Source organism: Protopterus annectens, chromosome 1.part2, assembly GCF_019279795.1.
Source record: "Protopterus annectens isolate FY-2018-M chromosome 1.part2, PAN1.0, whole genome shotgun sequence".
In the NCBI taxonomy this organism is placed as follows: domain Eukaryota; kingdom Metazoa; phylum Chordata; order Ceratodontiformes; family Protopteridae; genus Protopterus; species Protopterus annectens.
In genome coordinates, this window is record NC_056727.1 from 1,114,328,298 (window position 1) to 1,114,353,722 (window position 25,425).

Here is a 25,425-nt window from a genome sequence, read left to right on the forward strand (position 1 = left end):
GTACTAGGCCTTCTAGCTTACAAAATGGCATCCTTCACAGGTTTACTGAGAGATGTGGTTTGAATAATTAGTTGATTAGCCATGCTGCACAATTCAGAGTTTGGAGCAGAGTGTGCAGAATTTGATAGTTCTGCTGAGACAGTAGATGAGGTTTTTGAGGCAAGTACCACGGAGGAAGATGCGACATTCTGGTACCAGTGGTGATGAGGCCAGTTCTGAGCAATTAGAATCTTTTGGTTTTTCCTGTCTGACTTTTAGTAAGACCTTGGAGAGTAGAGGCACAGGGGGAAAGGCATAGACGGATAGGTTTTTCCAGCTGAAGGATAGAGAATCCACTTTCCATGCTTTTTTGTGAGGAGTTCTTGCACAGAATTTGTCCAACTGATGGAAATGGGGAAGCCCAGACATAGATCTATTTGCTCTCCCAAACCTGTGTTAACATGCTGAAGATTTGTGGATCCAGTTTCCATTCGTGCGGGTCCATAAGATTTCTGCTTGGGTAGTCTGCCAGAGTATTTTGCTTTCCTGCCAGGAATTGAGCTTGAAGATGTATTTGGCAAGTCAAGGCTGTGTTCCACAAGGCCATGGCTAGTCTGCAAAGGGGGTAGGAATGGGTACCCGCCCGCTTGTTTATGCATCACATAACTGTGGCGTTGTCCCTCTAAATCAGTAGTTGTCCTGGATGAAGCAAGTCCTTGAAGGCTGTCAGAGCATTCTGTACAGCTAGCATTTCTTTCTGGTTGATATGCAGATGCATTTGGTTTGGGCTCCATTTGCCCTGAATGCATCTCCCTGCCAGGTGGGCCCCCAAGCATAGTCTGATGCGTCTGTAGTTAGGGTTTGAGTGGCAGGGGGTAGAGTGAATGAAAGTCCCTTGTTTTGGTGACATGTCTCTGCCCACCAAAGAAACTCCTGTTAGACGCAGGAAATGAGAGGAATCATTGTTTCCAGGCTGTGAATGTTGACTCCATAACTGTTTAGGTACCACTGAAGTTTCCTCATATGCAGTCTTGCATATGGAACTAGCAGGATGCCATGAACACCAAAGCCTGCAGAATTTGTCTTGTGGGTTTTTGTTGCCATTTGATTGAAGTATGTTGTTGATTGTATTTGTCTGGCGTGAGGTAAGCCATCTGAGCAGTTGTATTCAATCTTGCACCCAGGAATGTAATTTGAGAGGGTACCAGTTGTGAATGGTGTCTCTAGGCATGCTAGAAGCCTTTTTACAAAGGCCAGATGTTGAAGTGTCCTTTGTCCTCTGCCTGAATGAGAATTGTCCAGATAAGGATAAATTTGAATGTTTGTCTGCAGAATGCAATTACTGGTGCCAGGCATTTTGTAAAAACCCTGGGCGCAGTAGACAAGCCAAACGACAGTGCAGAGAATTGGCAATGCAAAAAACCTGCTTTGAAGCCGAGGTATCTTCTGCAAGATTCCCTTATTGGGATATGCAGGTATGCCTCGTAACCTCTTAAGTCTAGAGTTACTAACCAAGCATTCTTGCCTAGCATAAAGTCAACATTTTGAATTTTGGAATGTCCAGAAACATGTTCAGAATTGAAAAGTTCAGTATTGGACACCATAAATTGTCTTTTCTGGGTACCAGGAAGAGTCTTGAATAAAATCCTTGTCCTTTTTCCTTTTCTGGTACCAGTTGAATAGCCCCCATACCCATGAGGGACATGACTTGTTTCTGCGCCTCAGCCCAATGGTTTTGTGGCAGATCCAGCCATCCGTTTGGAATTGGCAAAGTATGGAAATGAAATCTGTACCCCGAGGATACTATGTTTAATACCCACTTGTCCTGGGTTAACTGCCAATTTTGAGCATGAAGTGCTAGTCCCCCCCCCCCCCCAAGGGGGCTGCCAAAAGATGAGTGCTTGGAGATGGTAGAGGAAAGTCATTGAGACTGCTTACTGTAGGGTTGTGCTTTGTTACCTCCAGATTTGGAGGTGGAGGCACCCCATTGCTTTGACCTACAAGATCCCTGTGGTTGATATCTGGAGCCTTTTGAGCACCTAGGTTTGCCCTGAGTGGCTCTGTTGGACACCGGAAAGGACCAATTTTTAGTAGGCCAGTGCCTACTGAACCTGGGTGGCACTTGCAAGAAATCTTTTACAGTTTGCATAGATTTAGCTTTGTCTTCCATTTTCTTTAAAACCTCTTCTGCCTTATTACCAAACAGAATACCATGCTGCAAAGGGGCATCCAACTATTTAGCTTTAACATGATCAGGCAGATTTTGCTCCTTGAGCCAGGCATGCCTTCTCATCACAGATCCAGTAACTGCGGCCCTACAAGAGGCCTCACTCAAAACCACATTGCAAAGTATGCTTTCCAATCTGTTCTGCTGAATGCAATAAATCCTGTAACTTTTCCACACAATTAGAAATCAACATAATTTTCTGTTTCAGTAAGCCCACAACATGCTGTTGATATTTAAGCATATGAAACTGGCAATTTAAAGCCCTGATTGCCAAGGTTGCAGACATAAACCTTCTTACCACATCCATCCAGCACCCTGGAATCTCTATCAGAAGGGGTAGGAATTTTGGCTGTAGAAGCCTTTACACCCTTGGGACCCTGAGAAATAGTCTTTGAAAAGAAATGTATGGGAGTCAGGAACCCTGTAATATGTCTGGCATACTAGGAGCCGGAGGCAGGGAATCAGGAGCCATGCTCGACTCTGAGAACACATCAACAATGTCTAAAACATGAGGTATTGCCAAAGGCCTATGCAGAGGAAGGAAATCCCGAAAAGCCTCTGTTTTGATTCAGAGAAGTCCTGACTCTCCCAGTGAAAATGTTCCCTTAAAGTATGCAAAGTCTCTCCAAAAGAGTAATCCAAGAGGAGATGCAAATGGGATGGATTCCTCTGCATCAGAATCCTCATAAGGTGGAATAGAAAATTTCTCATGCATCTTTAGACAGATGTTTTTGACCTTGTTTTTGTTGATGGCGTCTGTTGAGTATAAAAATGTTGAGGCCTGAAAACACCCTCAGAAGCCGGTGCCTGCTCAGCAGCTCCGGACCCATCCAAGGGAGACACATCCGCGGGTCCAACACTTGAATCTCGCAGTATACCAGACTCCAAATGGGTCTTGGTAGAGGCCTACTACTCAAAAGTAGCAGGTTATCAGGAGCTGTGAAAGCGCCTCACTGAGTACTGGCGACTGGCTTAGGAGAAGCTTCGTAGTCAGTTTTGGACCTCGGTCTCCTTTTTCCTTGCATTCTTTGTGAACTCCGGTAGTCCGATTGCTAACAGATGACATTAGGGTAGTTAAATCTTGAGCCAAAATATTTAGAAGCAAAAATAGAGATGCTTAACAGTGCGTTGGTTAAATTTAGCACAAAACCGACAGCAAGGCACGTTGCGGTCAGGGCCTAGGCAAGGAATACAGTACAAATGAAAATCCTTGAGGAATTTGCTTCCCACAAGTAATGCAATTATTAACTTTTACGGACATCGGTAAGGAACAAAAAAAAGTTTCCCCTAACGGGGTACTTGGCTTTAGTTTGAAGATTTCGATTCTGAAACTAAAACGAAAATGTCAGGAGTCGGCCGACCAGCACTTGCAAACTGCTTCTGCTTTGGGCACCGCACAGCAAGAATGGTGTCTGTTGCATGTTTTATACCCCTGACGTCATGGAAGAGGAGACAGCAACAGACGCAGGACCCAAGACTTTGTTATTCAGGCAGACTGAGGGCAACCTGCCAGCAGCTTATCCAAATGTAATGACTGCAACAGTGAAACAAGAAAATCTGTACTATGTTCTTCGTGTTTCACTGCTGCAGTCCTAAAATATGGGCAGATTCCCAAAGCCCAGGAAGAAAACAAAGGGGGGGGGGGGAAATCACAGATTAAGGATGGTAAAGAGGCCTTGCAAAACTAGAGGGGCTAAACCAGCCCTAGACTTGGAAAACAAAGATAGGATGTAATGCTTTGTGAAAATATGACCAGAAGACCAAGTGGCTGCTTCTAGAATGTCCTTAGTAGGCTCACCTCATAAAAGCTGCAGAAGTAGAGGCTGCTTTAGTAGAATGGGTCCCAATACCATGGTGGGAACCTTTTGATGCTGCAGGTAAAGTGAATACAATGAGCAATCCATTTGTAGATTGTTTATTTGGAAATAGCTTTACCCTGAGCCTCAGGAGCAAACCCAACCAACAACTGCTGAGACTTCCAAAAGGGTTTAGTCCTATTAAAATCCTGTGCACATAATAATCCTTTCCCTTTTACTCTGGGGATTACTGAAGAACGTAGGCAGATGAATAGACTGGTTTAAATGTCAGACTAGAAGCCACCTTAGGCATAAAGGAGGGATTAGTTCTCAAAGAAACCCTGTCTGTATGAAAAATAATGAAAGGTTCTGCCATTAAGGCTTGCAGCTCTGAAATCCTTCTGGTGAAGTAATAGCCAAAATAAAGGCAGTCTTCCATGAAAGGAACCAAGTCTGCAGAGGCAGCAGGTTCAAAGGGAGGTAGAGTAAGCTTCTCCAGGACAAAATTAAGATTCCAAGCAGGAGTAGGAGCTCTTCTGGGAGGTCTAAGATTGCTAGCTCCCCTCAAGAACGGTTTCAACAAGGGGTGAGAAAAAATTGGATACTCAAAAGAACAATGAGCAGAAATAGCTGAAGCATGAATCTTAATTGAAGAACGGGAAAGTCCACCATTAAGCAAACCTGCTAGATAATCAAGAATGAGGGAGAGAAGGTTGGAAAGACTTCTCATTTAGCTTACATCTTGGAGCAAAATCTCTTCCATTTATCTGCATAGGATTTCCTGGTGCTAGGCTTCCTACCCTCATAAAGAACTGAAGAAGCTGGGAAAGATTTAAAGTATTAGCCAGGCAAATAATGCAGAGTTTGAAGATGAGGATGAAGGAACTTTTCCCCCTTACTGAACAAATCTGGTACGAGGGGAAGATGCCAAGGCTGAGCCTGGGAAAGGCTGCGAAGAAGGGGATACCAATACTGTCTGGGCCAATCTTTTCCCCCTTACTGAACAAATCTGGTACGAGGGGAAGATGCCAAGGCTGAGCCTGGGAAAGGCTGCGAAGAAGGGGATACCAATACTGTCTGGGCCAATCTGGTGCTATAAGAATAGCCTTTGGTTTCTTGCCCCTTATCTTTAGCAGCACTCTGGGAAGAGGCGGGGGGAGTGGTCTCCATGGGAAGGACAAAGCGTCCACTCTCCATGCTTTGTCGTGAAGCTCCCTGGTGCTTTGTCATGAAGCTCCCTGTTGCAGAAGGTTGGAAGGAGATGATTGGTGTGAGAAAAGATTCACCTGAGAAGTGCCCCAATGCTGAGTGATGTGATGGAAAATCTTGTTCTGTTGCCACTCATGAGGATCCATAACATGTCTGCTCAATTGATCCGCCGAAGAGTTTAGCCTCCCTGAAAGACACTGGGCTATGAGATGTATGCCCTGGAAGATACTGGGCTATGAGATGTATGCCAATGGAAGCTGCTAAGGACCACAGTTTCATGCTGTGTCTGCACAAAGGGTAAAATCAGCCCCCCCCCCTCGCTTGCTGATGTACCACATAACTGTAGTGTTGCCTTTCCTGATCAGAGAGTCCCAGGGTAGAGTAGGTCCTCGAAAGCCAGCAAGGCCTGCTATACTGCCATCAATTCTACGTTTATGTGCAGATGAATCTGTTGGGTGGTCCAAGTCCCTTGTATGCCCCCGCCTTTCAGATGTGCCTCCCATGCATAGTCTGAGGTGAGAGTCTGGCTGGCAGGTGGTGGGCAGAAAGGCAGACCCTTGTTCTGAGAACAGGCAGTCGCCCACCAGAGAAACTAGTTGTAGATAGGGAATAAGGGGAATAAGGGGAAGAATCAAGTCCAAGTCCTGTGTGAGAGGACACCAAAGGTTCTTGGAGGTACCGCTGAAGTTCTCGTATGCAGCCTTGCATATGGGATCATCAGGATACATGAAGTCATAAACCCCAGTGCTTGCAGGAATTGCTTGCCAAGTTCTTGAAATAAGCCAACAGATCTGGTCTTGAGGGAGGAATACCATCTGGGTGGCTGTATTCAGACTCGTTCCCAGGAAAACAAACAATCTCCCTTGTAGGAATCAACTTTGACTTCTTGAGTGTAACCAAAAAAAGTGAGAATGTTCTTCACGAAGTCCAAATCCATTAATGAGACAGTAGTCCAGGTAAGGATAAATCTGAATGTTCCTCTTCCTGCAAAAAGCAATGGCTGGTGCCAGGCACTGTGAAAACTTTGGGAGCAGTTGATAAGCCAAAGGGCAGTGCAGAGAATTGGAAGTGTTGCTCCCCAGCCCTGAAACGAAGACACTGCCTGCAACTTTCCCTTATTGGGATGTGCAGATAAGCCTCCTTGAGATCCAAATTTACCAGCCATGAATCCTTGCCAACATTGGCAGTAACTGTTGGAGTGAGCAACTTGAATTTGGGAATCACCAGAAGTGAATAGGGCACCAGGTGCCCCCTTTTTTGGGGTACCAGAAAAAGTCTTTAATAAAAACCTAGACCTACCTGATTTGCAGGAACTGGCTCTATAGCCCCCCATAGTCAGAGAAGAAATTTGATTCTCTGCCTCTGCCCTGAGAGTTCTGGGACTGTCTGGGCAACCTTGTAGAACAGGGGAGGTGTGAAACTAAAACTTGTAACCTTGGTTTACTATGGTGAGTACAGATTTGTCATCTGTGATGGTTGACCATACCCCTGCGAACCTGGCTAACCTTCACCCCCAAAAAAACCCTGGGCCCACAGAGGTAGGCACAAGGCTGGAGCTAGAGAAGGTTTGCTTTGGGAAGCTGGCTTAGAACTCCCCGATTTAGCAGAAGGATGCCATTGTTTAGTCCTTTGAGCAGCAGAAGCCTGCCCTCTGGAAGATCAGAAACCCCTAGGCCTAGAGCAACCCTGCTTGCCAGGATCAGGGAAAGACCAGTTCTTGGAAGGAGAATGCCTACTAACAGAGGAGGCTGAACCTGAAGGAAATCTTTTAAAGCTTGCATAGATTTCGCTTATCCTCCAACTTTCAGTATTTCCTCAGCCTGGTTACCAAAAAAGGTTGTCTTTGTGCAAAGGAACAGCCAGCAATTTAGATTTTACAGGTTCAGAAAGAGGCTGCTCCGCGAGCCAAGCATGCCTTCTAATAACAGAACCAGTGGCTACTGCACTGCAGGAAGCCTCCAAGGTGTCAAAACCACAATGAAGAGAATGCTTATTAACCAGAGTGGCAGAAATTAGTAACTCTTGTAAATCTGTTCTGACATGGGAAGGAATATTCCAAATCTTAGCCTTAATAGCCTCCAAAGTGTGCTGCTGATACTTAAGCATGTGAAAGACAATTCCCAGATCTAATGGCAAGAGCTGCAGAGGTATAGACCTTTTTTACCCCACCTGTCCAAGGCCCTAGACTCCTTATCAGAAGGTACAGGGTTTTTAGCAATAGTAGCCTTAACACCCTTGGGACCTTGAGAAATCTCAGGATTAGCAGTACGGTTTTGAAAAAGAAATTTATGAGAATCAGGAACCCTATAATACCCATCAGGTTTTCTGAGAGCAGGAGGAACAGAATTAGGAGTTTTCCATAAAAACATCATCCACAAGTTCCAAAACAGGAGGTATAGCCAGAGGTTTATGTTGTGGCAAATCTAAAAATTCCTGTATCCTCTTCGACCGAGGGAAATCCTGACTTTCCCATTTAAAGTGCTCCCCAAGAGTATTCAAAGTATCCCCAAAGGAAAAATCTTCTGGAGGGGAGGGAGAGGGGATAGAATCCTCAAAGCCAGAAAAAAAGTTGAGAATTTCCTTCACCAGCAGAAATACTGGAAACCTCAGAATCTGATTCAGTCAAATCAGGAGACAATTCCCTAGACCTCCAGGAAGGGGGGGGGGGGGGGGATGAGAGCCCTTAAGGATAAGGAGATCACCAGCCATCTTTACCAACTGGGACTGAGGCACAGGAGAGGAGGCCGATGCCCCCTTATGGGTAGATTTGCATCTGAAAGGTTTACTAGTAATCTGGAGGGACTTGGGAGGCCTAGCAACTGCAGAAGTCTGAACTAAGGTAGTCGTTCTGGCTCTGGTCTAATGTCGAAGAGGAGTCAGAAGCCGGTACCTGCATAGCGGCTCCCGACCAATCTGAGTTAGTGACAGGCAGAGGGTCTGAAGACAAGATAGCAGCCTGCAGCATGGAGGACTCCGTAAAGGTCTCGGCAGAGGCCTGCAGCTGAAAGTCTGCTGACTGTAGGGGCTGCAAAAGCACCTCACTAGCTACCGCTGGGCCGATAACCAATTTAACTGCGCGTCGTCAGCAGCTTTAACTCTAGACCTGTCACGGTCCTTGCGTTTCCCAAGTATATCTGAAGTCGGGAGACCAGAAGACACCATACCGATGAACTTAGGCCAGACTCCTAAATGCCTATATACAATATTAACTCTACAGCATATGGTACACAAATTGAAGGAAGCACAGAGATCACAGTTAGGGACATCGTGCTCAAGGCCCAAACAAGTTATACAACAGGAATGAATGTCATGGTGCGGAATCTGTTTTTCACAGGCAAGACAGTTACTGACATTCATTAAAGCAAGAAAAGAGGATCCCCAATGGGGTATTATCTGAAGGAGTCTTCAACTTGCTAGTCGGAATGCAGAAAAAAGGTAAACTGCAGACTGGCACTAGTGCGAATTGCATCTGCTACGGGCTCCACGGCAAGAAAGACTGAGGAAATGGCGTCGGCCGCCTCCCTTTATACCAGACGTTCTGCCATCAGTTTACAACAAAAGGCAGCAGATGTTCTATACCAAGGACTCTGATATTCGGGCTGACTGAGGGCTACCGGGAGCCAGATAAACCCATATGTTAGGACTGCAACAGTGAAACACGAACATCAGAGTTTCTACAGAACCTGAAAAAAAAAAAAAAAAAAAGGAAGTCTCACCAGAGACAACTAGGAATTAGTGGCCCTTTTCTTTGTTCCTAGTGACAATAGTACCATGAACCCCCAAGCTGGCTCCTGAGAAGAGGTTTTCAAGCTTTCCAAAAATTAAGTCTTAGAACATTGGGGATCAATACACCTTTCCTTTCTCAGGAAGGACTGTGGAGACAAAAAGGTATGCACGGAATCAAAAATTGTGAGATGAGCTTTACCAGGCAGCTTTCAGACTAAACACTTCACCTTAATGTTATTTCTCAGTTCAGGCCACAAAGTCTTTACATACAGCATAAATACCAACTAATCCTAGATAGTTTAAGAATGCCAACTCTGCCTCAACATAAATATTGCGCATGCAAAAATTAATGCTAGTTTTAGAAAATACACATAAAACTGGCAACAGCAAATACCTTAACACAGCACAAGCAGCTGTAACCCAAGCAGCACCACTGTTAAGCCAGTTATGCAAATTCCAATAGTTGAAGGCAGTTGTAAAACAAGCTTGAACTGGAGGAAAAAAATTACGAAAACATCTGGATATTTTTATTCCCTACTGGCTTGCCAAGCATGAGCCCTCCCTCAGCCAGCTGGCCGATTTCCCTCCCTCTTCCCCAGGGCAACAGCCAAACCAATTTTCCTGTCCCTAAACTCATGGCAAACATCCAGGAAGATCCCTACAAGCTTAATGTGCAACAGATAACAAGGAAGTATTGCGCACTTCGGTGAAAGATGCAAGTACTTAAACAAACCCAGCCTACCTGAAGCTAGCATTCTTAGGGAGTCTTCGGAAGATTAAGCTTCAGGAACATACAACACCTTGGGCATATGTCACTACACCCTCTCTTCAAAAAACAGGGGGACCCAGCAGAGCCATGTCACTCCTCTTGCCACACTAGCTCCAGCAGGCACCAGAGATGCTAGCCAAACCTGTACAGCTTGGGTCATAGTGCTTCCCTTTACACCAAAGATAGCATGAAAAGTAGAATTTACAGAATACATGGAAGGTATGCAAACCAAAATCAAAAATAATCAAAACAAGCTTTAATTTGTTATCTTTCAGATCCCAGATTACCAAAGTCATTTTTCAGGTGTGTGTATTGAGTAGGTCATGAACTTTAAAAATATAGCCTTTTAGAATAGGAAGCCAAGCCACCCCTTTCCCACAAACTCCAGCATTCTCAGTACTCTTCTCTCAAATTTAATCCATCTTCCATTATGCAATGCATAAATCACAACTGTTCTACTGTGTTCCAATTTCAGATTGGAAGCTAGAAATTCTTTTAAAGCTGTAATTTTATACATTTAGACTTGTCATCTTTCTTACTATACAAGATATAGGCAAGAGGACTGGTGTCCATTAGTTGCAAAAATAATCAAATTTAAGACATATGGGGATTCATAAAGGTTCACAATGTGTACATTGCATTTTGAGGAAACATTAAGAGCCCTACCGCAAAGCATTTGCAGTCTAATCTCTCAATGTACACTGTGGTAACCTTTATGAATCCCCCAGAGTTCTTACATTGAGCACATTATACAAACATTTTACTGAAAAATAACCCCTTCGGCTCTATATATTATCTTCCATGGGCCGTGGAAAACAAATCATACCTTTATGAACAGTGCTCCCTCCAAAGCACCAGTCGTGGCAAAACTCCAGCACGAGCCACACACTGCTTGATCTTTCACTGGTGTTACTGCACCTGAAGAAATAAAGAAGCCAGTCAACTTCATTAAAAAGCCAGGAGTGCAGACAGCTCTCTATGGGATGTGACAAGCAAATGGATTCACTGATCAGATACCAAGAGTTCAGAGTGGCATCAGTACCACAAAATTCTCCAGAAGACCCCCCCCCCCTCCCCAAAGAAAAATATTTCACTTTGTTGACTAGGTTAGTCCCACTATGCCAGTGGCCTCTTTCAGGGGAGACCCAAGGTGGTAAATTTGGGCAGTGCACCAGAGAACCTCTCCTACTCTTTCTCTATGTACCATGGGATCTTTTTTATTCAGCTGTCCTACCACCAGCTATGACAGATGGGGCCTCAGTTTAACCTCTGATCTGAAGGACAGCAAGCAAGAGTGCAGCGTTACTGCTGTTATCGTAGGACCTATTGTGGGAAAAAATCCACAGCAGTCTTAAAAGGCAAATGTGCTACCTGTTGAGCTATTCAGACTGCTACAGATTGCCACAAAGTAAAAAGGCATCTGCAGGCCAAAGTGGCAATACCCTGAAATACATCTGAACACCTTCAACCGACTGCTTTTAGAACACTAATGCAGGCGAGCAAGGCTTCACCATATCAAGCCCCTCCTATATGTTGCTCTCAAATGCTCAGAGCAGACATTACCCAAACTACTATGGGTCAAATGTTTTAGTACTGCAGGTTGCCTTGGATCACCACTAGACTACACTAAATGCAATTTAATAACCTTACCAAATACAAATCCAGCTGAAACATTTTTAACAAGGATTACTTCATAATCTGGCACAACCCTTCCTAGATTTCTTCATGGATATAATCTAGACTAGCTTTTCCTTTTACTGGAGCTGGATTTGCACAGCTAGACAGTTATCTAGATATCCTTGAGAGTTTCAAAACTAAATTACATTCTGAATGCTTTTATGTTTCAACTGTACATTAACATGCTCATTTGCTTCAAGAACCAAAGCCTAACTTTAGACTCTCCACAACAGCTGTACACACAAGCTGGTTAGTGAAATTGTTGCTGGAAGCTTTTCTCAAAGTTCTGTATAAAAATGGAAGCTATCCAGTATGGCTAAAACTCAGCAAAATGTAAAAGAATGCAATAAAACCATTTGAACTAAATTTAAAAGCAGTAAGCCTAACAGTCTTAATTTGCCAAGTTTTAGATGCAGAACAGGGTTTCTCATTGGGAATGAGACGGTAGCTACCATAAGAGTACAAGACCTGATAAGAGCAGTACGTCTAAGAGGAGACCATACTTGGGTCTCTGCAACTCTAGTCATGGGACACCACTTCAACTGTTGGAACTATGCAAGGCAGTGAACAAACCGCACGGTCCTGGTTTACCCTTCTGGAAAGGTATTGGTAACTGCCTGGATGAATAGTCATGGAAGGACCAGGCATTAACAGCCTTGGATAGGCAAGGCCAAAGCAAAAGGGCTACACAAAGCTAACCAAACAGAACTAGAGTGTTACTCACTTTACCCTTGACCAGTGCAGACTGTGTATTAAGAACAGCAGTGACTAGGCCTAGCTAGCTATGGCAAAAAAGATTACTGGAGCTAGTGATTCAAAAACCATAATGGAGTACTGTAGTCTGAAGAATTACAAAACATGCTACAGGAAAGTAATAGAATTCTCAGGGTATACTCAAACAGTTGAGGGGAGGCTGAGAAGTGAAGTTAAATCTGCAACAACTCTGGGGGTGAAATGTACTCTATGTAGGAAGACAGAAGTGCTTTTGAAATGCCAAGCTTGCCAAAGTGCAGTGTTAAAGGTTTACTCTGCTACAACTTGAGTCATGATTTCTGGTATGGGTTTGCTATAATAGTGTCTGCATATTCTGCTTTATTGAAGAGCAAAGGATTTGCAGGAATAAGTTGGGAAGAATGATCTTGCTGTAAAAACTGAATGCCTCCCAAATTGGAAAAAAAAAAAAAAAAAACACAGCAAGGAAAAAAAAAGTTTCCTGATGGAGGCAGCAGCAGCAAATCTGGAAGGCCCAGTAACACGGAGGACAATAGGGCAAGAAAAAGGAGCTAAAGCAATTGCTCCAAGAGTAGTTGGTACAGAATATTACAGCTGGGTCTCAATGAATATTCAGATAGGATGCAGCCCAATTCTGGAGACTCAGAGCTAAAAGCTAATGCTGAGACGAAGGCCAAATTCAAATTTGATTCAAAAACTGATCCAGATGCAAAAACATGAATAAGTGAGGTGCCAGAAAGGGAAGTTCATAATTGTAAAAATTAGGACTACTACTAAGGATGAGAAAGAGCAACTGTATTAGGACTGCATGGCACTCAGGAGCAGATCAAGCAACCAAAGACTGTTACAGGGTAGGATGAAACTAGCTGTACTCTGTTCATCATTCCTGCTGCCCCGGTGGCATTTTGGGTAGATTTCCAAAGCTCACACTACCTGGGAAGCATACAGATCCAGGAAGTCCTGGAGAATGGTTCTAGCAATCATGCTCTGGACCTTGAGATCTTTTTACCCTGAAAATGCCACCATTTTCCCCTCTATCAGGGGGCGGTTGATTATATGAAGCAAAGGACTTAATTTCAGCAGGCAAGATGGAGACTGCAGCTGGGTCAGCAGTCAAAGGAAAAAAGGCACAGGATATGACTGGTCTGTTAATTACTGATGGAATAACTATAATGGTGGCCTACAAACAAGCTTTGTAAACATCCAAGGTACAAGGGGGGCAGCCACAGAATTGGCCATCTCCTCAAAGATGCAACCTGCCTAGCTCTGGGGAAGGTCCAAAGTGCTAAAGGGAAAAAAAACAGTCTGAATTCAGTTTGGGTTCAACTTTTGAAGAATAAGTGACTTGGACTAGGTCAGCTATGAAGTCACTGCTGTCCTCATCAGATTTAGAATCACTACAAAGTTCAGAAGCCAAAATAGCACTACAGCCATGTATGCATCAGAAATCAACTGTCTACAGAACAGTTGATCAAATTATAGCTAATGTGGCTTCCTTGGATAACTGTATGACAAATTTGTTAACTTCGCTACTAGTGAAAACTAGTTGGGAGTGTATTATGTCTGGCAAAGTATCTCCTACCCAGGGCTACTGCACCAAACCTCCCATACCAGCTGTCTAAATCCAGTTCCATGGTGGCCAGCAAAAAGGTACACTACAGTAAGACGGGGCAAAAGGCAAGTGGTCAGAGTCGCATTTAAATTTCTCTTTTTAGGTGCAACCAGATTTGGTGAAGACCCTCAATCTGGGACTCCTACTGGCAAATCAGAGCTAAGAAAAGATCATGCATCAGAACTAGGACTTAATTTCTAGTGCATTTCCCCTCAACTAACTGTACCAAGTGTTCTATTATCTCAAAAACTTTTGACACTCATCTTACAACTGACAAGACAGAATTTCCAGTACAAAAATCCAAACATTAAAGCAAGAGATGTCATACCAGGGTTATAAATTAACACCTCACAAACCATGTTAAACTGACAAATAGCAACTTAAATATTTTTGCCAGAGTAAAATCTCTACAGTATATTCAAACTTAATTTGCAGTAAATCACAATCTACTGTTACATTACATACACTATATACATCTACACATAGTACATACTGTACACATGAAAGCGTGGATATTGGGTACGGGCTCTCAAATGGGACAGAGTTTCACTATCTCACAATAGTCTAGAGTACAAGACATTTCCTGCACATTTCACATGTTTAGTGGAGAAAATCAGTTGTCTGCTGGGATAGTAATTGAAAAATGTCACTGTGCATTTTGAAGGTTTAAAGTCATGAATCACTAATGCATTCAGGATGGTGAGGTAATTCAAGCCAGTGCAACTGCTTTACATATTTGGTTCTATGGGTTTGTTAGCAGCTACTTTGCAATTTTGGTTCTTACATTGCTCTGGTTAATTTTTGTGCAGCATATTAGTGAGGATTGGTGCCCCACACAAGAACGATAGGCAGTAGTAACTAGGGTTGTTAAGTTTCTAGCCTAGTATTAAATGCCTAGTTTTTGGAGTTTATTGGTGGGGGCTACTCAAACTTGAGATGCACATCCAACAATGTTGCAACGTCTGTTACTTTAAATAACCAACCACTTCTACTACTGCATTAGAAAAAGGGGTAATTTTAAAATGGGTTTTGTCTTGTTTGGGAGAGAAGGTAACCTAGCGTTTCGTGGGTTTAACAGTAGTTGTATATTGTGGAGCCAATTTTCAATGGAGGTTAAAAGCTTTGTCTGATTTTTTGAAGACAACCTGTCTACAGAGCTATCAAGGGATGAATCATCCATGTATTAAGACAGCTTGCTATGTGGAGATATTAAAATTAATGAAAAATTAAAAAAAGGACAGGGTCAAGAGCCTTGGGGTACCCCTAACAGTAACTGGCAAGAAGGGAGACTTATGCCACTTTATAGATTAGTCTGTTGGAAATTTTATTGAATCAATGCAGAGTTGCCTGGGATAGGCCTAGAGAAGACTTGTTTTAGGAGGGCGAGGTGTTGGAATTTTCTAAAGCCTCCAACAGTGACAAAGTCAAACTGTCGTTAAGAGTTAACATACTTTTAATGCAACATGAATTCTCTGAAAAGGAAGATTTTATTTTCAAATGAAAAGCAGAAAATTCACATACAAAAGCCCAGTATAGAAACCAGATAGATACAAGAGTTGTTCCAAAGTTCCAAGATAATGTATACAAATTTTACTTTGATGCAAAAGTTCTGTACACATTTCAAAGGAGCCAACTTTACTCATGGGTAGAGGGTATTCATAGTTTTAAAAAGTATCCTCTTTCAAGCAAACCTAAGACCATATTTTTTTTTCTGGCGTTACTACTGTCTTGAAGGCTTCTCATTAAGATTTTCTCAGTCACATTCCTTCCTTCAGACCAGCATTCTCTTTCTGCACTTAAAAGCTTTGAGGTTGCAAGTTTGTTGAGCTACCGCATTCAATGATCTACTGCAACTGTGATACAAGTTTTGCTTTTACACTGGTCACAGTAATTAACCTTTCTGTGCAATGCCTACTTAGTCAAACATATTCTGCACCCATTATGCACTAGCATCTAGCACAGTACTCTGGAACCAGTGGTGGCAGAGAAGTAATAGAGGGCAGAAAACAGTACTGACACATGGATTGAGAAGATCAGAACTTTGGAAAGCCCACCAGGGTAAGAAGTGTTCAAATACTGTGCCACTACATTTCAAACCGACATGACATGCTTCAAAACCTCAACTACATAAAGGATTAAAACTTCAGCTGGATAAATACATACTCCACTAGGCATCTATGTTATCCCTTGTCATTCAACACTTTGGTTCAGATCCAACCCTGCTGCATATTCTAGACTTTACATACAACTCTAGCTCCTCACTCTACCCGTAATGCCCTTGTCCATTTCCAGCACCTCAGTCAGTTACTCCTTGAAAGCTTTGGCCGAGACAAGAGTATATTAAAATGTTCGTGACTTCCTCACTGGTTGTGATAACTTTTCCTGTCTTGTGCATTTTATTCTGTTGCTGTAAGTCCCTATAACTGGAAAGGGAACAGGGACAGCTGAAAGAAAAGGGTTCAACCCTGAACAAGTTCTGATAACAAATCGGACAGGTTCCTCCAGAAGTTTTAAGATGGGAGGGAAGTGGAGGAAGAATGAAAATGGACACCACAGTTGCCTAGTTATGGTGAGTACATAAACGATGCCCTTTTCATTCAACACATGGAACAGTCCCCAGCTATGTTGATCTTCGGTGGCCCTCATGGAAGGATATGGAGTACCACCAAGCCACAGGCAGCTCTACTTCTGGATACAAGATCCAATTTGTCATGAGTAACAAATGTACGTGCATTGGACCATGTAGCTGCTGCACAAATATCAATAAAATGTTCTTTACCAAAAAGCAGATGTAGTCCTGGATCTAGACAGAGCTCTGGTGGGGATTTAGGTAGGGCAGTGCCTTGCTGAGAATAGATCCAAATGCAGTGATTTAGTTAGAGAGTAACTTTAGAAGCTGGATAACCCAGTATTTTTGGTGAGAAGGAAACAAATAGCTGATCTGATTTTCTGAATTTTGTCCTGTGTAGATAAAAATGCAACTCTGCACATCTACAAGATGAAGCAAGTATTCTTTATTTGAAGAATTTGGGACCACCTGTAAGTGAATGAATTAATGTTAGATTCATCCTTGGATAAAGGGGAAAGTTAGTTCTTAATAAAACCCTGTCTTTATGGAAGACAGTGTAGGGAGTCTAAAAAGGTTTGGGGTTCAGAAAGTATTCTTGCATAAAGAATGCACACAAGTTTTCCATGAAAGAAATTTTAGGTTTTTACTGAAGATTTAAAAGGTGTAGCATGACTTGTATCCCAGGGAGGCGAATGATCCTTTATTGGTGGTCTGAACACACACACACACACACACACACACACACACACACACACACACACACACACACACACACACACACACTAAACTTCAAGACTCCTAGCATGGTTTCAGACCACACCATAGTACCTCATCAGCTCTTATCTTTCACCAGTGTCATCCACCTTAAATCGAAAAACTATCTGCATGCTTTCTGGACCCAAGGCCTTTGATATGGTCAGCCATCAGCTACTGCTCAGTACCCTGAAAGCAGTCTTCCTGGACCATCACTCACTACAATGGTTTCAGTCCTAAGTGGTAGACAGCAGGCTGTCTTATGGCAGGACAAGCAATCATTACATCTCCCGGTCAACCTAGGAGTCCCTCAGGGCACTATACTAGGTCCCCTCCTTTTCTCTACCTTCCTAAACGACCTTCATACTACCATTCCAAATGCACACTGTATCCAATATGCCGACAATTCTACCTTAATTTGCTCAACCACAAACAAATCTGCTATCCCTAACCCAGAATACCTTTACCAATATTGAAAGCTGGTCAATAGACAACTGCTCCTGAATCCCAACAAAACCAAGATGCCTACCCACCCCTCAATCCACTCATCCTTTCTTCACTATTAAGTCTAACATTGGCACAATCCTATCCCCAGATGACCAAACTAAGCCCCTAGGAGTAATGGATACTAACCTCAAATTTGATGTGCATATCAACCACACTATTAAGTCCATTAACAAAAAACTAGAATCCCTCTAAAAAGGTTAAACCTTTCCCTCACCCCTTTTACTAGGGTTGCTATTGCACGAACCCATCTTCTCTCCACTCTCCTCTATGCCTCACTGGTATTTACTAACCTCTTTAAAGCTAACCTCAGCAAACTATCTTCCTGTTACTACCATATAGCTCGATTAGCCACAAGTATGGCATACAGGACTCAACACTGCAACAACTTAACTCACTTGATTGGCTGGAATTTCCTTCCCTTTTAAAGCTCAACCAGCTTACAGTAGCACACAAGTAAATCATGACAATACCCCAACCCTCAAGAGCATTATCTGCCCACATAATGCTCTTAGTTTGTTGAACGAACGAAGTGACCTATCAGTCCTAACCCTAAAATCCAACAATACAGCAGGAGATTCCCTGTTTTGTCAGCTCAGTTGGTAAAATTTGGAACCTACTTGCTGTAACTCTTACCCAAGAAACTTCTTCCCCTATTAAAAAAAAGACCTTAAAATATACTTTAAAACTAACTGGATCTGCCCCTGCCGAAACCCTGACTAACCCAATCCAACAACTTGGTCTTTCTCTACCAAACAGGCTATCAGCAAGCCAGATATTCCATTCATCTGTTGTGTCATATCATAATGTACAGTTATGCCTGTTGAGTTTATCCTTTCTGTATACTGCAGTTTTCCTATGGTGCTTTACATTAGTGAAAATATCCATTTCACATTTTTTCTCACTCTGTTAAACTTTAGCATGTGCCAGTGTATTCCTACCGTGTTAGGGTTTCTGAAATGAAACATCTAAATCCTTTGCTCTCTTGGATTATTGTACTATTATTTTTGTGGAGTTTCTCCCCGGGCCTCCACTGAAAATGGGCATGTATCCAGCCAGACTATCCCAGTCAACAAATGTAAAATAAGAACCTACTAAACGGGTATTAGTAGCTCATAAAAAAAGCTCAGATATCAGAATATGTATTGATCCAAGAGATCTGAACAAAGCATTAAGGCAGCCTATGGCACACAGTAGAGGAGGTTGCTGCCCTCATGCCAACCACCACTGCTTTTTCTGTCTTAAACAAAGTGTTAATTGACGAATTTTGCTTGACCAAATATTCACTGTTTACCACATTTTGGTACACCATTTGCAAGATACAGATTTCGGAGAATGTCATTTGGAATACATTCTGCAAGTAAAGTCTTTCAGCAGGCGATGGAGCAAATGTTTGAGCTATCCATGTGTTATAGAAGATATTTTAGTAGGAGGCAATGGTGAAGTTTAACATGACAAATCTCACAAAGCTTTAGGAAAGGGAATGTGAAGTGAATCCCAAGCTAAATCCTCAGAAGTGCAAATTCAGCAATTAGAGATGCCAGCTCCAGACAATGTTAAAGCCCTACATTTTTTCTTGGCAAGGTCAACTATCTAGGCAAATTCATTCCAGCCTTAAGCCAACTTTCAGCACCGCTGGGAGATCTGACCAAAGACCAAATTGCATCCGTGTTAAAACAGCAAAGAGTACATGATGTGCTGAAAACAGAATTGCTATTACACCAACTCTCAGCTACTAGGATGTTCACAAATCAGTTACTCTTTCCTGTGATGCTTCTAAGTTTGGTCTAGGTGCAATCATTCTTCAATATGGTAAAGCTAATAGCCTATGCTTTGAGAACTCTTACCCAAACCAAGATGCAGTATGTCCAGATTGAGAAAGAGCTTCTGGCAATTGTGTTTGCAAGATTGAAGTTATGATAATTTAGTTGACCTATCCAGATCGAAATCCATCACGAACTTTTAGTTACTATTTTGAGAAAGCCTATGCATACAGCTCCTGCCAGATTGCAACGAATGATGCTCATATTGCATAAGTACAAATTCAATCTTGTTTATCTTGCTGATACCTTATCCGGATCACCAAGAAAAAACATTTCCAGCACAATGAGCCACCTGGCTGAGGTCATGAAAGTGAGAAATTTCTTCCACACGTCTATCTCAGAACTCACAGCTGCAGACCTGATTCTCCAGAAGCAGAGCCACCATCAGTAGAGGATGGCCTTCAAAGCAATCTTGTTTACTAGAAGTGCAGCAGTACTTTCCATACAGAGATGGGATTGTGACAATGGTATCATGAAAGGTCCTGAAGAGATTTGTTGCAATGATTTTGTCAGAGTACATTAAGAATTTGCATTGTGGCCACCCAGAAACTGATTCTACCAAAAGGGAGAGGATACTAGTATTTTGGCCTTCTATGTTCAGAGAAAAGTACTTTCATCTTGTTAAGTACTAGTACAAAGCCCAAACAAAAAGAACCACTTCAATTAAGCCAGATTCCTGAACTACCTTGGTTTGACAGTAGCCACAGATATCTTGGAATTGTCAACTTTACTTGGTGTTAGCAGACTTATTCAAATTGGTTAGAGACTGTCCTACTTCCCAATCCAACTTGCAGTATTGTTATTACTAAGTTGAAATGTCATTTTATGTCCATGGTATTTGAGAATTATTTCACGATGGTGCACAGTTTACAAGTAAACAGTTCAAGAAATTTGCAGAAGCATTTGACTTTGCTCATATCACTAGCACTCCTGAACACCCTCAAACAGCTTGGCTGTTTAAAGCGCAAAATACAGCTGTTCATTGTCACATCTGGGTTTCTCTAAACTTGTTAAATCTCAAACATTCCTAGTGAATCTTACCTGCCCAGAGACTTGTGTTGAGACAAACCAGAACCACATTACCAATCAGCAGTAATTTACTGGTTCCATGTGCTAACAAAGCAGTAAAAGCCAACCGTTGAAGTGTTGGTCCCAGAAGTCTTATAAAATCAGCAAATCACTCCTTTCTTTACAAAAAGGGGAGGTGGTGAAGATGCAGACAAAAGGTTTTGATTGCATTTGATTTGTGAAAAAGTGAGTGGAGATATCACATTGTGGAATCAAAAGGAATTGAATTCAGATGAAATATGAAGCATTTGTTACCAGTGTGCGAACCAGTGTTCCAGCATCTTGCCTGTGACAGACTAGTTCTCAGAATGACTTGTTCAATGCTCCTGTTCCAGAGAACATAGTCAGCAATACCTGTTCCTGAGAAAGCGTTCCCAAGCAGAACATTCTCCAGTAACAGTCTCTGTTGCTAAACCCAGTCCTATTATGTTAGACTGGGTCACATCTCAAAACCTAGTTCCAGACACACTGCAACCTGAACATGACTGTTAGTGTCTGCATAACCACATCTATTTAAAATGTTGTTTATATGAGACCGCTCAGTAAAGAGGATGTAGTTCAGAGTGTGTGTATACCTTTAACATTCCAGTCAGTGAAAACGTGCAGTGTGTGCCATTTTGAGTAAGCAGTCAGACAGAGCATGCAGTCAGTTAAGTTCAACATTCCTGCCATCCATCCTGATTTGTATGAAACTACTTAAACACTCGAGCCTCATCTTTTTAATGTACAGAAGATGAGGGACATATGTTTTCATGCACACAGTCACACATGCAGACAACTAATTTTCTATTTTGCTCTAAGCAGCAAGAGTGCTTAACGAGCATAAAACAGATCAATCTCACTTTCATTCACATGCACACAAACTTCCACTTTTTTTTTTTTTTACATTTTATACTCAAAAGTACAGTTTTGTACCTACCATAAATGTAGATGTTCGAAGATCTACATTGCTGCAGTCCTTACACTTGGGTAGTCCGCTGTCCTCGGTCGGCCCGAATATCAAAGTATAAGGCTGACGTCGGTCAAGGCGCATTTGACTGACATCAGGACGTCAGGGTACAAATGCGCATGACCGACGTCATATCCTCAGTCTTTTCTTGCCCCAGATGTCAGAAGACCCTAAAAATAAAGGTCAAAACCAAAAGACAGCAAACAACCAACCAACCACCCTTGCACTAACTATATGTACAAAATATACAATATACACAATATGTACAACCCAACCCACACAACCACGTCTAACTACAGAGGGGAAGGAGGGAGGGTAAATTGGACTGCAGCAATGTAGATCTTCGAACATCTACATTTATGGTAGGTACAAAACTGTACTATGTTCTTCATCTCACATTGCTGCAGTCCTTACACTTTGGTAGAATCCCAAAGCAGAGGTAAGGGAGGATGGCTAACTACAAGGAAGCAGGAGCTGCCAAAATGCCCTGCAAAACAGCAGTGGCAAAACCAGCCCTGGATTTAGAGTAAAGTGGCAGGTGATAATGCCTAGAGAAAGTATGCACTGAACTCCAAGTAGCTGCCTCCAAAATATCCTTGGTTGCCACTCCCTCAAAAAGCTGTTGAAGTGGCAGTAGCCCTAGTGGAATGAGGCCTAATCCCAGCTGGAATCTCCTTGCCATGATGGGAATAACAGAAAGCAATGCAAAACCCAATCCACTTAGAAATAGTTTGTTTTGACACAGGCTTGCCCTGAGAACTCAAAGCAAAAGAAACAAACAACTGCTGAGACTGCCTGAACCCTTTAGTTCTGTCCAAATAATAACGCAACTGCCTGTGTACATCTAAAGTGTGCAAAATCTGTTCCCCTTTATTTTGGGGATTTGCATAAAAAGTAGGCAAATGAATAGTTTGGTTTAAAGCCACACTAGAAACCACCTTAGGCATAAAGGAAGGATTAGTACGTAATGATACCCTATCCTTATGGAAAATCAAGGAAGGCTCAACCGCCATAAGGGCCTGCACTTCAGAAACCCTTCTTGCAGAGGTAATGGCCAACAAAAAAGCAGTCTTCCATGACAAATATTTCAACTCAGAAGTAGCTGCAGGCTCAAAAGGTTGTAGAGTGAGTTTCGCCAACACAAAATTGAGATCCCAAGCAGGAGTAGGAGCTCTTCGTGGGGGTCTTATATTCTTTGCCCCTCTAAGAAATTGCTTGAACAAAGGATGAGAAAACAATGGTGGGTGCAATCATAGTGAGCGAAATTGCTGCAGCATGAACTTTAATAGAAGAGAAAGACAAACCTTTGTCTAGTAACTCAGTAAGATATTGAAGAGCCACACACAAATTAGGCTCAGAAACATCAAAATCTTTGCTGCACTCCAAAATAAAAATCTCTTCCATTTGTCTGCGTACACTTTCCTTGTACTAGGCCTTCTAGCTTCCAAAATAACATTCAAAACTTGCTGAGGAAGTGGAGGCCCACTATGGTTCAAAACAGAATATGCCAGGCTGTTAGGTGCAGAGAGTGAAGCTTGACATTTAGCAAATGGCTGTCCTCCTGTGACAACAGGTGTGGAATCGAAGGCAAAGGCCATGGAGGCTTCCATACCAGACTTCTCAGTAATGGGTACCAGTGCTGTCGAGGCCAATCCGGAGCTATTAAAATCATCCTTGGCTTGTCCTGTCTGACCTTTAGAAGTACCTTTGGGAGGAGAGGCAGAGGTGGAAAGGCATACACATGAAGATTGCTCCAATTGAAAGAAAGAGCATCCACTCTCCAAGCTGTGGGATGAAACCTTTTTGTGCAAAACTTTGGCAGCTGATGGTTTAGTGGAGAAGCGAACAGATCTATGTCTGGAGTTCCCCATGACACTGTCAATTTCTGAAATACATGAGGATCCAATTTCCACTCGTGGGGATCCATAATTCGTCTGCTCAACACATCTGCTAAGGGGTTCTGTGCTCCTGGCAGAAACCTTGCCTGAAGATTGAGCTGTAAACTGAGAGCAGTCTCCCACAAAATCATTGCTTGCCTGCATAGAGGATAAGAATCGTTCCCCTTGCTTGTTGATGTACCACATGACAGTTGTGTTGTCTGTTAGAATCAACACCTGCCCTGGAAGAAGTAATTCCTTGAAAGCTATTAATGCAAACTGGACTGCTAACATCTCCTTCATGTTGATATGTAGATGTTGTAGTCTGGCAGGCCACTTGTCTTGTATCCACTTTCCATTTAGATGAGCTCCCAAAGCTTTGTCTGAGGCATCTGTCGTTAAAATCTGACTCGCCTCTGGCCGGGTCACAGAGAGTCCCTTGTTTAGGTGACATTCCTGAGCCCACCACAAAAATTCCTTTTGAATGCAAGGTATTATTTGAATGACAGTGTCCAGATCCTGGCAGTGCTGTGTCCATACATTTTTGAGATACCATTGTAGCTTCCTCATATGCAGTTTGGCATTGGGAAGCACCAGAATACAAGATGCCATGAACCCTAAGGCTTGAAGGACTGTCCTTGCAGTCAGCCCGGACTGATGATAGTTGATGGAAGTAAAGGGATAGACTCTGTTTGTCCGGGGTTATAAAGGCCATCTGGGATGCTGCATTCAGTCTCACACCCAGAAAGCACATGTCCTGAGAGGGTACTAGACTGGACTTTATTTCGTTCACAGAATACCCCAGGCATCTTAGCACTGCTATCACATATTCCAAATGATGAAGAAGCTCTTCCCTTCCTTGAGCCAGAATCAGGCAGTCGTCCAAATAAGGATAGATCTGTATTCCTTTTAGCCTGAAGAAAGCTATCACTGGAGCCAGAACTTTCGTGAACACTCTGGGCGCAGTAGATAAGCCAAAGGGCAATGCAGAGAACTGATAGTGAGAAGTCCCAGCTCGAAAACGCAGATACTTCCTGCAACTTAGTCTGATAGGAACATGAAGGTAAGCCTCCTTGAGATCCAAAGTTACCATCCAATAATCTTTGCCCAGCAGAGGTAAAAGCTGCTGCAACGTCAACATTTTGAACTTGGGAATGTCCAGATAAGTGTTGAGGATAGATAAATCCAAAATTGGTCTCCACGTGTTCCCCTTCTTTGGTACTAGGAACAGGCGAGAATAAAATCCTAGGCCCACTTCTGGCATAGGGACCGGCTGTATGGCCCCTATTTGGAGCAACAGAGAAACCTGCTTGTGAGCCTCTATTCTTTGTTGAGGAGGAACGTCTGGCATGCCTTTGAAAGGAGGCAAGGTATGGAAATAAAACCTGTAGCCGTGGTGTATGATATCCAATACCCATCTGTCTTGGGTAATTAAACTCCAATTTTCTTTGAAAAGTGCCAACCTTCCTCCCAAAGGTGCTGCCAGACGAGAAGGCTCTGGCAGCTGAAAAGGTAGGTCCATTGGGTCTGTTTACGAAAGGACTGACCCCTGCCCTCACCCGAAGACTGTGCAGGAGAACTCCCTGTTCTAGGCCTGAAAGAGCCCTGAGCTCTGCCCCTACCACGTCTAAATCTACCCCTAGACTGGGAATCATAAGAAGGATACGTCCACCCCTTAGTAGGCCAATTTCTACTAAACTTTGGAGGCTGGACCTGCAAAAAATCTTTAACAGTCTGCATAGACTTAGCCTTGTCTTCCATTTTCTTCAAAACTGCCTCAACAGGAGGACCAAACAACACGTCAGATTGTAAAGGAGTATCTAAAATCCTTGTTTTAACATGTTCAGACAAATTTTGATCCCTTAGCCAGGCGTGCCTGCGAAGAACTGACCCAGTGGCAGCCACCCTAGACGAGGCCTGTACAGCATCAAAACCACATTGCAAAGAATGCTTACCCACCTGTTCAAAAACATGTACTAAATCTTGCAACTCTTTACAATCAATACCTTCTGCCAGAGCATCAACCTTAGATATTTCAACATGTGAAACTGGCAATTCAAAGCCCTCATAGCAAGAGTGGAAGTATAAACTTTCTTTCCCCATCTATCCAAGGCCCTAGCCTCTTTGTCTGCAGGAACCGGATTCTTAACAACAG

The 25,425-nt window shown here is 42.8% G+C and overlaps 1 protein-coding gene across 1 annotated transcript in view; it reads right to left on the minus strand.

Moving 5' to 3' along the window:
- Window positions 1–25,425, minus strand: part of LOC122792253 (digestive cysteine proteinase 2-like) — a 266,381-nt gene that overhangs the window by 97,396 nt on the left and 143,560 nt on the right. The window contains exon 8 of the mRNA XM_044060003.1: window positions 10,533–10,624. Coding sequence (XP_043915938.1) covers window positions 10,533–10,624 — 92 coding nt within the window. The remainder of the gene's footprint in view (window positions 1–10,532; window positions 10,625–25,425) is intronic.